Source organism: Rattus norvegicus, chromosome 11 (assembly GCF_021556685.1).
Source record: "Rattus norvegicus strain SHRSP/BbbUtx chromosome 11, alternate assembly SHRSP_T2T, whole genome shotgun sequence".
Taxonomy (NCBI): domain Eukaryota; kingdom Metazoa; phylum Chordata; class Mammalia; order Rodentia; family Muridae; genus Rattus; species Rattus norvegicus.
In genome coordinates, this window is record NC_141544.1 from 43,319,515 (window position 1) to 43,336,747 (window position 17,233).

General features: G+C 45.5%; 1 protein-coding gene across 2 annotated transcripts in view; it reads left to right on the forward strand.

Moving 5' to 3' along the window:
• Hunk (hormonally upregulated Neu-associated kinase) overlaps positions 1-17,233 on the forward strand; it is a 116,341-nt gene that overhangs the window by 60,361 nt on the left and 38,747 nt on the right. For both annotated transcript variants that reach the window (NM_001191662.2, XM_087575938.1), the window contains 2 exon segments: positions 4,706-4,761; positions 11,106-11,241. In NM_001191662.2, the coding sequence (NP_001178591.1) occupies positions 4,706-4,761; positions 11,106-11,241 (192 nt within the window).

Here is a 17,233-nt window from a genome sequence, read left to right on the forward strand (position 1 = left end):
CCCCACTCTTGGGTAGCTGAGGCAGGAGCATTGCCAGAAGTTTAAGGTCAGACATAGCAAGACACCTTCCTACCCCTCAACCTCCCACCCTTTTCCATCTCAAAGAAAAAAAAAAAGGCTTCCCCCAAATTTAGATGTGGGATCCTTCTTTCAAAGCAGGCGGTGGGAACATCGTCCAGGAAGGATTAAAGCTTTTGCCACCTTGGCAATCAAGATCACTTAGCACAGAGGGACTTCATCTCCCCACCGCTGGCCTCGGGCCATCTTGGCAGTAAAACCGGAGCTTACTGGAATCCTCTAGAAAGCTGGACAAGGTATAATCTGGTTGGACACCCTAGCTAAGTGGGTCTGTTCTATCCACGTCTCCTGGGACTGGAGTTGGTCACTTAGGGGAGAGTACCGGATGGGAAGACAGTGATCTGATTTTATTCTCCGTTTACTGAATAGATTTCATTTCATACTCCTCGAGGTTTTGTTAATGTTCCCTGGGTTTTGCCGTTGTCTTTTTTTCTTCTGTAGTGTTTCTGCGCTTGCCCTAATTGTTGCCGTTTCTCCTCTAGGCATTCATGGCCCCCAGCATTACTCAGGCTCGGTTTATTATTCGTAGCAATTACTCTCTTTTTACCTTGACTCTTTAAGCTGTTTTTCTGCACAATATTTGTTCTGAACACTTTCCCCCTCTTTAATGCCTGAGTGTAACTTCCAATAGGCAACGAGGCTTAATTTCACTTGAAGCAAACTGTGGCTTTGTCTTAGACTGAGAGCGTGCCTTGGCCATGTGGCTGTGTGGTTTTCACCAGATCATACTTTGGGCTGTTCTTGTACACTACTGTAGGTTTGCCCACCACTTGGAATTACCGTAAATGCTTGAATGAAAGTTAGACATATGTGAAGTCTTAGTTATCTCTGGGAAAGAAGCCATCCCTTGCAAAGTCTCTGTAGATCTCCTATCATAGGGGCATAGTGGACGCCACGGTGGTTTCCCCAACCAAGATACAGTGAGAGAGGACAGGACACTCAGAGTCACTGATGACTCCAGGGCTCTAGGGGTCATGCTAGGAATCTGGTAGAAGGGAAGATGAAGACATGGGACTAGACATTCATCACAACTTTGGGAAGAGTGACTTCCAGTTGAGAGGGCTTGAGAGATAACACTGAAAGGGACCACCCAGTGGTTAATTTATGGAGATTTTAAATGGGTGCTTATGGGTTAGGGCTTCAAGCCGATATTAACATACACAGATATACATTTATACAGTGTTAGCCAGTGGTGTAGCTCGGTGGGAGAGTGAAAGGACCCAGGCATTATGTGAGCCATATGAAAAGGGAAGACCAAGTGTTCCATTGTAAATGTCTACTTCAGGAAGGGTTAGCTGCCATGTTGACCCAGGGTACCCCTGATTCTACCTTGACAAACGCCAGTGAAGCTGTTTCATGAAATGTGAGAGGTGTGTGTGTGTGTGTGTGTGTGTGTGTGTGTGTGCACATACATGCGTGAGCGCGCACACACAAAATAATTCTAAAATCAGGGCTGGATGTGGTAGCACACACCTTTACTCCCAGAACTTGAGAAGCAGAGGCAGACAGATCTCTGTGAGTTTTAGGCCAGACTGGTCTACATAGGGAGTTCTCAGCCAGCCAGAGCTAGGGTGGATTGTGTGAATGTTTTTAGTATATCACCTTTTGTTTTTACGATGTTGGGGCTGCTCGAATCCAAGGCTTCATGCAGCCTTATAGTCTGATATGACATTGCAGACAAAGCTGAACAGTAGCCAGAGAGACTCGGCAGTACCATTCACTCCTGAAAATTCATATACGTGTTTTCTGAAACCCTGATTCAAAGGGGCGAGGTCCATCAGTGGGGCTGCATTATATTTAAGGTGACTTCGTATTTGGATACGTGTGATGCTGTTTAAAGCCGTTTCTAAGTGGACTGTGCATTGTTCTGCTCAAGCTGAAGATACATTGTTTCTTCTCAGCAGTGTGTGTATACAGAGGAAAATATATATGTATCTATATGCCTGGATATTAACACAGCCTTCATCCACATGTCAGGCCCCAGGGCTCCCTGAAACCTTCTGGTTTTGAGTCCACTGGACATTTTTTTCCCCATTTGACTCCTTGGTTCTTCCCATTCTGAAGTCCACCCTTGGGTGTTCCAAAGTCTTCTAGCTCCTTCCTGCCCAGTCCTGCTGCGATGACTGTCCTCCTCAGGGAGCCTGTGCACACTCATCTGATTTGATTTTTTTTTCCCCTCCAGTCTTCTGCCCTGTCCCTGGATAGTCTCATATCTTTTTCGAGCTTCTCTCTTTCTCATACTGAGTTGAGAATTGGTTGCTGGCAGGCCAGATCTTGACCCAAGATTGGCTGCCGTAGTGTTGTTATTCAAGCTTGACTGAGTAGTGTTGTTATTGTTGTTTAATCCTCAAGTTTGTTCCCAGTTGTCTTAGTCAGGGTCTTATTGCTGTGAACAGACACCATGACCAATGCAAGTTTGATAAAGGACAACATTTCATTGGGGCTGGCTTACAGGTTCAGAGGTTCAGTCCATTATCATCAAGGCGGGAACATGGCAGCATCCAGGCAGGCCTGGTGCAGGAGGAGCTAAGAGTTCTACAACTTCATCTGAAGGAAGCCAGGAACAGGCTGGCATCCTCAGGCAGCTAGGAGGAGGGTCTCCAAGCTCACCCCCACAGTGACACACTTCCTCCAACAAGGCCACACCTTCTAATAGTGCCACTCCCTGGGCCAAGCATATGCAAACCATCACACCAGTGTTTAAAAATTGTGGCTGAGGGTTGGGGATTTAGCTCAGTGGTAGAGCACTTGCCTAGGAAGTGCAAGGCCCTGGGTTCGGTCCCCAGCTCCGAAAAAAAGAAAAAAAATTGTGGCTGAATGGAGACTTCTGGCTTCTCTGGCAAATGGACAGGCTGTAAGCAACTGTCCCCTCTGGTGGGACATCACTGGCCTGTTGGATGACGTTTATCTATTTACGGACATCGGTGTGAGGTGTCAGCTGTCATTTTTGTTTCATTGTTCTTAGATTGTCAAGTTCTCCATATCAGACCTTCTGATTTCTCTATTGCAACACAGGGAAGTTAATCAGGGCCAGTCATAGCAGGCAACACATAGATGTGTGTACCTATGCACATTCGTGGAAAAGCATTGTTAAAAAATAAGTTTTACAATTTTATGTGTATGAATATTTTGCCTGCATGCACTCACCGAGCAGTAGGAGGCCAGGAGAAGGAGTCAGAGCTCTTGGCACTGGGGTTAGGAACAGTTGTGCGTCAACACTTGGGTGCTGGGATCAGAACCTGGCTCCCCTTCAGGAGCAGCCAGTGCTCTTAACTGCTGAGCCATCTCTCCAGCCCCTAGAAACGTATTCTTAGCATTCAGTGTATGTCGGCGTTGACAGATTAAGATTCCGGAATTCACGTGCTGACTGAAATGGTTATAAGATGACTCACACACATACTTTTGTACAAATGCAGATTTTGCCTCTGAAACCCAGGTGGTTGTCTTGTTAATTTTGTTGTTGTTTTGGTTAGTTTGGTTAGTTTGGTTATTTGGTTGTGTTGTTGTTTGTGGTGCTGGGGATTGTATCTAGGCACATCAGGCAGCTGCCACAGCTCCAGAGCCCGGCTGATCTGTTTGGTAATCTGGCTTCTCTCTGTGTTAGCTGCTGACTTGCCTGCGATATGCAAGGATTCCATGGAGCAGCGGAGAGAAAGGCAGGCCTGTCGCCTGTAGAAGCGTACAGTCAGCTAGCACAGCGCTCAAATGTCCCACTTGGACGGCTGGCTCTGCTTGTTCTTGGTCTCCACTGTCAATGAGTGACATCACCTACTATCAGAGGAACTCCTCATTCCATCTGCAATCTCAATTCCCTTTCTTCATGTCAGCTTAACATTCAGGCACGACCCCCAGGGATTAGGATGCCAACATCTGTGGAATCCATTGTTCCACCTGTGATAACATCTGTTTGCTAAACAGATGAAAACGTTAACATCTGCCAATGCGCCATGACGGTTACTCTGAAAGGGAGGCCCGTGGAGGCGGTGGGAAGGATTAATTAAACCTGCTTTCGATTTTCACTGAATTTATTTTATATTTACTTTACTGACGTGAGACAGGGGAGGGTGGACATGCGTGAAGGTCAGAGGGCAGCTTGCAGGAATTGGTTCAATCTCTCCTTCCACCATGTGGGTACTGGGGATTGAACTCAGGTGGGCAGGCTTGGCTGCAAGTGCCTTTCCCTGCTTAGCCCTCTTGCCCTATTTTGTTTAAGTGCTTCCTCAGATCCACTGGTGACTGGGATTGCTGCTGTTCACACTGTCACAGACCCTGGCCTTTCTATTCTTTGAGACCCGGGCAGCACCTGTGTGGAATGTCATCATATCCCTATATTTATTTCTTCTGTCCTTTATTTTTAACTTCCAGATGTTAGGTCCACTTCTGGGAACTGCTCCCCATTTTCCTTGCCCTCGCCACACTCTGTATTCCCTGATTTTTTTTTAGATTTTATAGTTGATGGCAGTTGGTTATGTCCTGTCTTAGCAACCTTTACTCAATAACCAGGTTTCAGCAGAGGAGGGTCAAGGGTGGGTTGAAATTGTCTGTAAAAATGTTCACCCCTTTCGGGAACGAGATAGTTCTGCTCTTCCAAATGCTTACCTGAAATGTGTGGTTTTGTTTATTTCAGAGACTTGAAGATAGAGAATTTGCTCCTAGATGAAGACAATAATATCAAGCTGATTGGTATGACATTTTTTCTTAAAGCAAGATTACCTTTTAAGTGTTGTGTTGTCAATTATTAACTTTGAAAATTGCCCCCGATCTAGAGCTCATCCTAAAACAAGATTTTTCTCTATATTCCCTTGTACTGCTAATGTATAATTGTACTTTTGATAATGAAAATTAATTTTTAGAGTGATTTAATAATTTATTTAAATAATAAATCAAAAATATTAGGAAGATTAAAAGTAGTGTCATTTGATTATGGAACGAATTTTATAGTTCCAAGTACATGATTGTTGGTCACATATTTCTTTGGACTTTTAACAACGTCTTCCATCTGTGTGGAATATGCTTGGGGTGTGTGTGTGTGTGTGTGTGTGTGTGTGTGTGTGTGTGTGCATGGACAGCAGAGGTCAGTAGTGGGTGTCTTCCTCAGTCACTTTCCACTTTATTTATGAGACAGGGTTTCAGTGAATGCAGAACTAACCCAGGTGATTAGACTGTGTGGCCAGGGAGCACCAGGAAGTACCAGGGAGCACTTAGGAGCACACACGCCACCATGACTAGCTGTTTACTTGGATACTGGGAATCCAAACTTAGGTCCTCCCACTCTCACGATAAACACCAACTGAGCCATCATCCGAGTCCCTCAAACTGTGGCTTCAATTCAAATGGTTCTTCCGTCTTGCTTCCCTCCTTCCCTCGCTCCCTCCCTAGATGTTTTTAAGCATTCACATGCTGCCTGCATGTGTGTCTGCCCATCATGTTTGTGTCCGGTGGCCATGGAGGCCTCAAGAGGGCATTGGATCCCTTGGAACTGAAATTACAGATGCTTGGGAGCCACCATATGGGTTCTGGGAATTGAACCGGTGTCCTCTTCAAGAGCAGCCGGTGCTCTTAATTCCTGATGCTCCTCGAATTTGTAGGAAACATTTTTTTAAAAATGTGAAGTAACAGGGCTTGGGGATTTATTTAGCTCAGTGGTAGAGCACTTGCCTAGCAAGGCCCTGGGTTCGGTCCCTAGCTCCGAAAAAAAAGAAAAGAAAAAAAATGTGAAGTAACAAGAAAATGTATTATTACTGGTAGAAAATAGTTTGGCTCAGAAATGTTGCCCGATTCTTTTTTTTTTTGGTTCTTTTTTTTTTTCGGAGCTGGGGACCGAACCCAAGGCCTTGCGCTTCCTAGGTAAGCGCTCTACCACTGAGCTAAATCCCCAGCCCCATGTTGCCCGATTCTTATTCCACTTTTCTGTGTATCTGAGAAAGCCCCAAACAAAGAAAAATGAAACTGGCCTTCCCTTTTTAATATAATCTTACCCAAATGTAGTGGCTGATGAGGCGTAGGAGGCTGTGGAGAGGGATGATTAGAATCCGGATTCAATGAAGGGAGGCAGCAGGGCATTAATGGGTTATTAGACGTTGTGATCTGTCCCTAATTCAGGATCCTAAGTAAATTCTCCATGGCTGTTCTGGAAGAACTGGGTTATTTTTGCTGATGATATTGTGTGTGTGTGTGTGTGTGTGTAGTTGCTCTTAGCTGTCAATTTCTCTGTGCCCTAGCCGTGAGGCAGTCAGCACCATATCTCCATTTCCTTTCTTTTCCTACTTCAGATGCAAGTAATTTCCTCTGCCTGGATGGTTTGAAAAGACACATTGGCGTCTTGAATCTAGCTCAGTTCCCAGTAAGGGATAGGCTGTAGGGACTCCAGCCCACTTCCCTGGGAGATATGGCGTCTTGACAGCTGTTGATGGATTTACCCATTAGTGGAAAATTAACAGTTATGAGGAAAACAATTTTCCCCACCCTAAAAAAGGCCCTTTAAGGACCCTATTTTTAGCAGATTCTTCGACTAGACCAATGATTTTCTCTTTGTTAAATTGTTTCACGATTGCACTTGGCTGTCCCAAGAGAGTAGATACAGCAGTGAACGAAGGCCCTGCTGAGAGGCCTGCAGGAAATCTTTCTAGCCCAGCTCTCTGGGATCTCTAGCCTTTAGCAAGAGGCCCCTGAAGGGTAAAGGGGTAGAGGGAAGACAATCCTACCCGTTCATGGCTAATGTATGATTTGTCTTTGGAAAATGTAGAGGTGTCAGTTGCCTTAACAGCAGAGATTCTGAGAGAATAAGTTTGGCAAGGGCTGGGCTGATATCACAGGAACAGGTTGAAGAGCTCATTCCCTCTTGTAGACAAGGCCACTGAGTCAAACAAAGCGCTCCACCTGTGGAGAGTTTCCTGGTCAGGCCACTGTCCACTCTTTTTTTCCCTCACTCTCTGCCTCCCTTTCTATCTCGGCACCTTTTTTCTCTTTCTGTCAACCGGTAGCCCTAGATAACCATTTGTAAATTGTCCTGTTGTACAAGCTAAGTTACTACAAAAGACAGGCCTCTGTATCAATAAGGGCCTTCCTCAGAAGAACTGATCATGGTTACGCTAGGTTAGCAATCTCCCAAAGACTGCATCCACAGCGCTGAGGACCACTCACTGAAATAGCAGGTTCTTATATGAGTAGCAGAGATTGTCCAAATGAGATTTCGAGGAAACACACACAGGCAGACTGAAGGGACTGCATACCTAAGCTAGCGCCTGGAATTCTCATCCCAGGAAGTGTGATGGTTGCTTTTTAGACCAGGAACTGGTCCATTCACCTTCCTTGGGGTCTTGCCTCTTGCCTGGTCACCACGGGGTTAACATCTAACCAAGTATTTCAAGTCTTCAAGACGGTAAAAAGAAGGCAAGTTCAATTAGTTGTTCAGACCAAATTTGCCTATGCAGTTCTAGCAGTAGGCAGCAGTCCTGACCATAGTTTGGAAGATCCTGCTCTACCCATTTGTGGCCAAAGTGAAGGAAATAAATGATGTTCAGAAAGCAGGAGCGAGGCGCAAAGAACCTGATTGGTTATAGTTCAGAGTGGCCTTCCATGAACATGGCTTCAACAGCTGACAACTCGAGATGAGCAGAGACTCTGCTCCTTATTGTAAGAGTAGATTACAGTCTGTTCACCTGTCACGGTGGATTATTGTTCACTCTGCATGGAAAGGTCTTTAGTCCAAACTTAAAACAATTAGAAACATCTTAGGCCAAACTTAATTTGATAGCACAAGGTGGACCAAGCCTATTGGAAAATGATCTGGTGTCAGAAGCCAGGACACACAAAATTATGAGGAAGGAGGCTCTGGTCATTGGGTTTCTGTTAGTCTCTTCTTTCTCTCACCTGCTAATGACCTAACTAATACTACAAATGGAAGATACATAGTATCACCTGGAAGGTAACCAGGTGTTTACTATAAACAGAAGATACATTGTATCACCTGGAAGGTAACCAGGTGTTTCCAACCAATAACCTGCTTCCTGGAGTTCAGGGGAAGAAGCCAGTGTCTTACTGGGTTTTCTAGCCTCTGGGATGGGCAGTGAGGATCAAAGGTCTTTACTGAGTCTTATTATTACAGTGTTAACTTGAAAGCCCTTTGAACCTCTCTTCTTCAAACAATTTATTTAGGTGGGTCTCCAAGAGGATTACAGCTATTACCATTTCTTAATGCTTTCCCTGTTTTTGAAACCATTTGGCTTAAATTAACTTACACCATGTTTCAAATTAGCTAGAATTATCAGAAGTAAGATTTTTGATTCGATCATGTATTTTTCTTCTTACAAAAGGAAGAGAAGAAAAAGTGGGGAAAATGAAGGCGGCCTGATGTCTGGGAATGCTCTCTCACCCACGGGGTTAGCTAGAGCTTAGAAGAGCTGTGAAGTCACCAGGGCCTTCTTTTGAGATTGCGTTTTGCAGCTCTCAGGAAATCGAGTGATAATTAGCTTATGTATTTACCAAATCTAATTGAGGCCAACCTATGTGATGTTACCGGGAGACAGATTTCTCTCCAGTCTCCCCATTCTAATTATAGGCATATGTGTAAAACTTTAATAACCATAATTATAAACGTGAAATATTCTGCTGCTTATTTCCCTGCGATGTCTTTTAAAATCAAGTGTTCTTGGCGAGATGGTGAGAACTTTAAATGCACGTTCTGAGCCCTTCCACTTCCCAAGTCCTGCAGGATTTTATCTTCTTGAAATGCACTCTTAAGATAAGGCCAGGCTCTGTTCCCTAACTTGCCTGAGACAGTAGAGGGTAATCTGCCCCTTATCTTGCCCTTCTTGATAGAGCAGATTTGGGGGAAGTGGGGAGGAGGTGGTCTGAAGCAGGCCACCCTTTGCTGTAACGGAGCCCCTGTTAAGCAGAGGAATGGGATCTTTGCCTTTAATCTTGGAAATTTAGAGACACGTTTTCTGGGACCGCTGTTAGATTGGGCTTCTTTTTTTTTTTTTTTTTATTTTTATAGAACATTTTATTTCACTCAATATATGGTTCACATTTCAATATATGGTTCATGTACAATTATTAATATTTAGTCCCCTTTTCATGCTGAATGTTTGAAATTTAATATATATATATTTTTATTATTATTTATTTTTTTTATTAACTTTAGTATTTCTTATATACATTTCAAGTGTTATTCCCTTTCCCGGTTTCCGGGCAAACATCCCCCTCCCCCCTCCCCTTCCTTATGGGTGTCCCCCTCCCAACCCTCCCCCCATTGCCGCCCTCCCCCCATAGTCTAATTCACTGGGGGTTCAGTCTTAGCAGGACCCAGGGCTTCCCCTTCCACTGGTGCTCTTACTAAGATATTCATTGCTACCTATGGGGTCAGAGTCCAGGGCTTCTAATGGGCAACTTTCCTTAAAACTTTGACTCTTTCATGGTAGGTGTTCTTGGAGAGGCCTACTAGTCCTATGGCTTTTCTCTCCCTCCCCTGCTCACGTGCCTCAGTATACACTGGGGCCAAGGGCCCCTCACCTTGGCCTGTTCAGATGGGAGGCCACCTGTCATCTGTAGCTGCAAGAAAGGCTTTATTGTGCAGATCTTGTGGTGCCTTGTGGGGCTAACTGGACCAAAGGCAAAGGGAATAGACTCAGTAGAGGGTAAAGGTAAGGAGTTAGGAGGAGGGACCCGTTGGGGGGGGGTACAATCAAAACAGAAGAGAAAGTCAGCATTGGCACACAGACTTCCTGTTGGTTGTTTGGTCAGATCCCTAATGTAGGTTCTGATTCTTCCTTGGGAGCCTGAGTTGAGGGCTTGGTGTTCCCCGAGAGAGCTCCCAGGAGGGGCAGGGTTCTCTTTAGACAAGCCATTCATTCAGTTATGCAGTTCGTGGCGACAACTCTTAAGAAGCTCTCTAGTCTGGTCCTTGTGACCTGTGGCTTCACACACTCCCTACTTTCTCCTGTGCCTTTTGTCATTTCCCGAGCTTTCTCCCATGGCTTTTGTGATGGGCATGCCCTTGGCGGGTGGAGACACGCTAGAGCCAAGCTAAAGACAGAAATACTGTCAGTAACTCGGCTGCAGAAAGTATAGGTAGGGCTTGGTTCCAGTCTCAGAGCCAGTCTCGGGCTTGCCCTGAAGCTTGGGAGTCTTATGTCTGGGCATTAAGAGCTCAGTCTTTGCAGTGGAGTTCAAAGGATGACCCAGGATCTCAGCTCTTAGTTCTGAGATCAACAAAGATTGAAGAAAGATAGGAGAGGAGGGTCGGACACTAACAGCTCTCTAATTACCCTCCAGTTGTGGTTATCTTTAAGATCAAACGCCAAGAGCTCACAAAACTCCTAATAGACCCAAAGGAGCTGTGAGGTACTTTGGGGCTTTCTTGCTGGCCTCCCAAATGCCTTCCTAATCTAAGAAAAGCAACGCCATGAGGTCACAGAGTCTGGTTGGCATCACCATCCTGTTGAGCGTTCTTTCTCCAGCCAACATGCGGGGCTGCTTAAATCGTGTTTCCTCCCCTCTGGCCCCTTCAAACTATAGTATAGCCCTGGAAGGAATTTCTGAAACACTTTAATGAAATGAAACGGAGCTGAAGAAGTCAGCTGTAAGGGGTCAGTGATGCAGACGGCCAGCCAGAGAAAATCAGTCTCCATTCAGTTTCTCCCAGCCTGGCCACCAGGCAGGCAAGAGCTCAGCATTCTCTCTATTCCTGCTTCTGTCCTAGAAAGCTAACACTCTCTCCTTACCCAGCATGACTCATTCACAAGACTTGGTAGGAATATGTTTTGGCTCTCACACTGTTAGGTCTAGCTGGATTGTGCAGTGAGGGCTGATGTAAAATGTTCCACCTAAGGGAGGAGGGAGCCACCACCCAGCACGCCTTTGTCTATGAGAGGTTATGGTTTGCAGCTGTCGGGTTTCCGAAGTTAAATTATGTGTTAGCCTGAAACAATGTTTCCTTTCCTGCTCTCTTTGTTTTGTTTTGTTTTTTCCTCCTTGTTCTTCTGCAATTCTCTAATTCAGAGTTCATGTTTGTGTTCTCTCTGCAGACTTTGGTTTGAGCAACTGTGCAGGGATCCTGGGTTACTCTGACCCATTCAGCACACAGTGTGGCAGCCCTGCCTATGCCGCCCCAGAACTGCTTGCCAGGAAGAAATACGGCCCCAAAATTGATGTCTGGTCAATGTGAGTTATCCAGCGTGTAAAAGTGGGTTGATGTTCCCTCCTGAGGTCCCATGCCCCGTTTTTGTGAAACAGTCTCACGATCTGACAAGAATGTATCCATGTGCCATATCATCCATGGTTCTCAGAGCCCAGCTTTCTCTTTTTTTTTTTTTTTCTTTCCAGCTTTTTCTTTATAAACTTTCAAAATGGCATTTGCAAACATTTCATTGAGGAGCTGGGAAAAGCAGAAAACCAAGCCACGTCTTCACAGACCTTGCATTGGTGTTCCAGGAACCACACGTATTCTTATGTAAAACTTTTTCATAAAGCCAGATCTTGGGGTGCGGGGTGAAGTCACAGCTACCTGGGAGGCTGAGGGAGGAGGATCTCAAGTTCAAGCCCCGTTTGGCCCACAGAGTGAGTTTAAGGCCCCCTGGGCAATGACTGAGACTGCTTCAAAATAAAAGGAAGAAATGGGGAGAAATGCAGTTGGGGTAAACCCTGGCTAAGCACATAATAGACTCTAGGCTCATTGGCCTACACCACAAAACCAAGCCAAACAAACACACGTGTACACGTATACACACACACATACCACTACTTACATATACCATACATATGTGCATGCATGCTCGTGCACGTGTGCGCGCGCGCACGCACACACACACACACATACACACACTGAAACAAAATCAAACAAACACCTTTTAAGTTGTTTGTCTGATGCTGCCTACCTCTTTGTACCTGACCAGTCCCCACCCTCTGCTCAGCTCTTTTCCCATGTTCCCACCGTGTTAACTTTGCTGGAATGTTATCCCATCTTCTGTTCCAATCTCGCACCCAACCTTTACTCCATCAGCCCTTTGCAGACTCTGCATGTTTCCCCTTGAGGACCCCTGTAACCGCGCACAGTCTTCCCCTGTGGGTCACAGTTTGCTCCTGAGGTCAGGCTCTTGAGGGAACAGACGGAATTGTGTTGTTCCTGTTTCAGCAGGAATCTCCTGAGTGTAGGAGGTACTGAGAGGAGGGTATCAGGCTTTGGCTCTTCTGTCACCTCTTCTTCACAGAAGCCAGTCAGTTATCCCTGTGGAGACGAAAGCACCAGCTGAGGAGGGTTGGACTTTGTTTTTGCCCTTTTGCCAAGTTGCTTGACAAGGGAGAGGAATTCATATTTAGCAACCATCGACACTCCGTCTCTCAGTGCTGGGACCAAGATAAAGGTCCTGTTCCTGAGAGAAGGTTCTCTCCAGTGCCCCTTGCCAATGGCCACCAGCTCCCTGTCTGTCAAAAAGCAGGGACTCTGTGAATGTCTGGAGTGGTGGTGGCAGGCGACGGTGGGGAAGAAGAAAGGAGATGATGTTGGGCCACGATGCCTGCGTAGATCTGGGGTTGCTGTCTGCAGCCAGCAAATGTCCTTCTTCGCTCATCCCAGTGTAGTTGCATCCCTCCTGGGGTTCCTGGGGTTCCTGAACACTGTGTTGTGATAAATATTTAAAAAAATGGGGTAAACTTCTATCCCGCACTAGTGCCAGTACCCATTGGACCACATGGAACTGCAGGGTACTTTTATCTCAGCGACTCTATGCTGGCCCCAAGTACTCTCAGACCCAGGCGGTCCGAGAGCCGTTCCAGCATGGCACCTTGCTGCATTGGTCCCTAGAGTTAGTTCTGGCACCAGAGGGCCATATGGAACTAACCATAATTTATCTCTGGTTAGTATCTCTCCCCGAAGCTCTCTACTAGCCTTGGACTCTCTGGTTCCAGCTATCTGGTAAAATCAGGGCTCCAGAAGTCCAGCATGGGGCTGGCCTGTCTCGGCTTCCTGCCACAGACCCTGTCCACACTTCCAACAACCTGGGGAAATCAGGACTCGATAAGCTGTCATTTATCAATCAGATTTATATGTTAAATTCTCAATCCATAATACATCCATACAATAAACCTACAACCAATGGATAAGGATATAAACTGCCCATGTAGATAAGATAAATTGACCCATAGAAATCCATCCCTTAAGAAATACACATTAACTACCTTGGCAATTCAAGACCACCCAGATCTGGGTCATCCTTCCCCGTTTCCATCTTGATTCTCCTCTCCTTTCCCTTCTCTCCCGCCTTACAAAAGCTTTGCCCCCACCTTACTTTTTACCTTCCAATCATGGGCCTTGACCTAACTTGTGCCAGCCCTCACCCGTGTATAGACATCAACCTACACTTCTGTGTTAGTGTCCCCTTGATGGAGTTATTCTCTCTAAGAAGATAATACACACTGTAGGTGCTCACAAAATCTCTGTGAGGCCAGGTGACCCTTCTCGGAGGCTTGCTGGCAGGGAGACATGGGAGCAAACCAGTAATGTGGAGAATGTCACTCATGCCAGGGTAGAAGCAGCCCCAGGGTACTCTTTTAAGAAGGAGTGAATAATTCAATGCCTCCTTTCTTATGCGGTGAAGAATCAACTTCTGAAATTCAAAGCAAACTCCCCTCTGGAGGGGTTTTTGAGCCTGTTGGGTGGCAGGGACTAACCAGGCAGCTGAGGCTAGCCAGGAGGAAATCCCAGCCTTTTACAATGGAAGGTTTGGAGGACCCTTGAGGCAGCCTGGAGTGCTGGAGCCTCACTCTGGTAACGTGAACAACATCCAGGGGAAGGGAGATGGTGTCTTGTAATGGCGGTCCTCATTTTCTTTTCTTTTTTTTTTTCTTTTCTTTTTTTCAGAGCTGGGGACCGAACCCAGGGCCTTGCACTTGCTAGGCAAACGCTCTACCACTGAGCCAAATCCCCTGCGGTCCTCATTTTCAATGGCGTTATTTTCAGGACTGCACAAATTATCCTTAAAAATCTCGCTCACCTTCTTCCTTCACCTCAGTTTTTTATGTGCACATGAGCGGAGGTGCGTACGTACGTGTACACACACACACACACACACACACACACACACACACACACACGTTCATTCTCTTCCTCCCTCTCCTCCTGCCCCTCCCCCTCCCCCTTCCTGCTTCCCTCTTCCAGTGAACTATGACATTTTTAGACACAAAACTGGAATGTTCATTCTGGTGCATCAAACATTTATTATTGCTTCTTGACTTTTCCCTCAGAGTGGCATATGTTCAAATTTGAAAATAACTTTAATGCAGATGTACTTTTTTTTCCAGGCCCACCCCTCTGCCTTCCAAGTTCCGGGATTAAAGGTGCATGAGCCAGGCTCAGACCCACTTTCTTGTTTTGTTCTGGTTTTGTTTTTTTGTTTTTGTTTTTGTTTTTGTTGTTGTTGTTTTTTCTGTGTATCCCTGTCTGTCCTAGAACTCACTGGGTAGACCAGGCTGGCCTTAAACTTAGAGCCCTGCCTGCCTCTGCCTCCCAAGTGCTGGCATTAAAGGTGTACACCACCACCGTCCGACACCAGATATACTTTTTGATCAAGTAGATTTTAACTTTGAGAATATTACAATGCTTGTTTAAGAATCTCAGTGAACCTCTGAGGGAAAAAAAAAAAAGGAGACACCAGGAATCTTGTTCCCTGAGAGAAGGAGGAGGCAGTGTTCCCAGTTTGTCATTGTGGCTGTGAAAATTAGCTGTCTAGTATACTTATGCGGAATCTGTGGGTTTTCCTGAGCTTTCTGCCCCTTCTTTTACATGAGAAGGACCCCGTTTTTCCTGGTGCCTTTGGGTGGATAAGCTGAGCGAGAGGCACCAGGCTTTCATCTCTCTACAGAAAAGCATATTCAGAAAGAGAATGACAAACTTGGGCCGGGTCCTAGGCTCTGCATTTACAGAAAGGATGCCAGCTACCATTCCCTGCAGGCCAGGCTCATATGCAGAAGGGTTTTCTCTGTGTTCATGATAAAAGATGGGGAAAGATGCAGGAGGAGATCTGTATTCATCTGGGGGAAACTGAGGTCTTTCAACTTTTGAAAAAGAAGTTCAGTGCCAGCTGGTTGGTACATGCCTCTTAAGTCTGTATTCAGGATGCTGGGGCAGGAGGATGATACATTTGAAGTGATGCTGGGCTACACAGTGAAACCTTGTTTCAAAGAGGGAGCTTTCTTCAGCTTTGGGAATTTTTAAGTTAATAAAATACAAGGCATTTCGGGGGGGGGTTTCCCCCAACACATACCTCTGTAGCTAGCACATTTATTAAATAGAACACAGAAGCAAAAAGAAACAAACACCTTGAAATCCACCAGAACATATTTTCTTCCAATTTAATGGGAGACCATTTAATGAAAGAGGACTGAGAGGAGGCCATTTTTAGATGGATGATCTATTCCTAGTCTCCTTTGAAGACCTTGAATTGGGAGTTGTACTGAACACTGATATAAAAAGAAAGAAGGCTATAACTTTCTGGCAGGGGGTTAATTTTAAAATCTTGAAGGTAATTCCTTTCTGGTAGAACAGTGTGGAACCAAGGTGCCCATGTGGTCTCTCAGCTATTCTCTGTGTGAGCAGGTGGTTGCCAAGGCTCCTGGTAGCATGGTCCCAGCACTAGGGACCTCACTCTCTACCTATCCTGCAGAGTTGACATTGGCTTTGTTCCTTGCTTCTTTGTAAAATTTCTGGTGACTTCTCCAGGGAGCAATGGCTCTGTGTCTTTCTTCTCAGAGGAATTTTCCTCTAGGGAAATTTTTAATGTGTCAGACTGACTAACAGGACCAGCATTTTGCCTTCTGACTCAGTACCAAAGATCTCAGGCTATTCTCCAAGAGGACTTTCCCTTTTCCGGCTGCTCCTCACTGTCACCCAGTTCTTCTCTTTTGACATCAGAACACTGGACAATGTCCACTATCCCATAGGGTTTTCTCACCCTGCTGGGGCGCTCTCTACTTCCTCTTGGTTTTGAGAACATTAGCACTATTGCCTTGTGGCTCTCCCAGTCTCTGTAATTGCCGGCTTTCTTCAAGGCTAGCTATCCCGGAGTCATAGAGATTTGGTGTCTGCCTCAGAGAACCCAGGAAACCCCTGGGCCATATTTCAAAAGGCTTTTCAGGAAATTCTGAGCGTGTTTTGAAACTCCGCCTGATTCTATGGGATTACAGAGGTTTATGAACCGCATTCCACAAGTCTCCCTTGGTATTCTTGCATACTTGTGAAATGTCAGAGGGGCTGCGTCTCTCTTTATCCGCATATTAAACATGGATGAAAACCCTAGGGGAGAGGAATTAAGATGTCCAATCTGGTTTCTCTTCTAAAGCCTCCTAGGACAATCTGACTGTTGATGTGGGTTTCCGTTACCCATTGCAACAGGGCCCCCAAATACAACTGTAGTTTTTGTCGTTATTTTGTTTTATTAAAAAATGTTTCATTATTTATTTATTTTAAATGAAACAACAAGAGGAGCTTATTTGGTGCTTGATTCACACCGGACATAGCATTCCCGAGGTTTCGGCTATTTGGCCCTCCGATCATCTACATTTCAAGGATAAATGACCTTGGGATGAAGTGAGAGAAATCAACTGTAAGGGGGTGTGAGCTTTTAGTTGGCTGGAAGCCTTTAGGTAAAGGCAGTCAAGTCCTTCCTTGCTGGTGGGAGCTCCCTGGTGCCATCTTGAACACTGTATCTCTCATCCTTATCTGTGGTCTAAAGTAGATGGGAGAGAGGCAGAGACCAGTGAATTAAGCAGTGACTTATGGAGGGTTTTTTTTTTTTTCCTTTCATTTTTTGAAGCCAAGTGATTTGGCATCTTCAGATGTCCTAGAAGGAAGTTTTGCAGAGGCTTTCAAGTTGTTATTCTTGGTTCATACATTCAACAAACCCCTTCAGCCGGCTCCTTTTTCACCACACTATATCCTACTTCTAGACCCTTTTTGGAGGCATTCAGAGCATTCCACCTGTGGCAGAGAAGCCACATGTCCCCAAAAGATAAGACATAACATGAAAGGTGACAGGGCTCAAGTGCTATGTGCTGCCCTCTGAGAGGAAGAGCAGTCTCGTGGTCCTCGTGTGTTGGCTTAGGTGAGTTTTTGGTTGTTATGAAGTGTCAGGAGCACATGAATCCAGAATTAGCTGGAGTA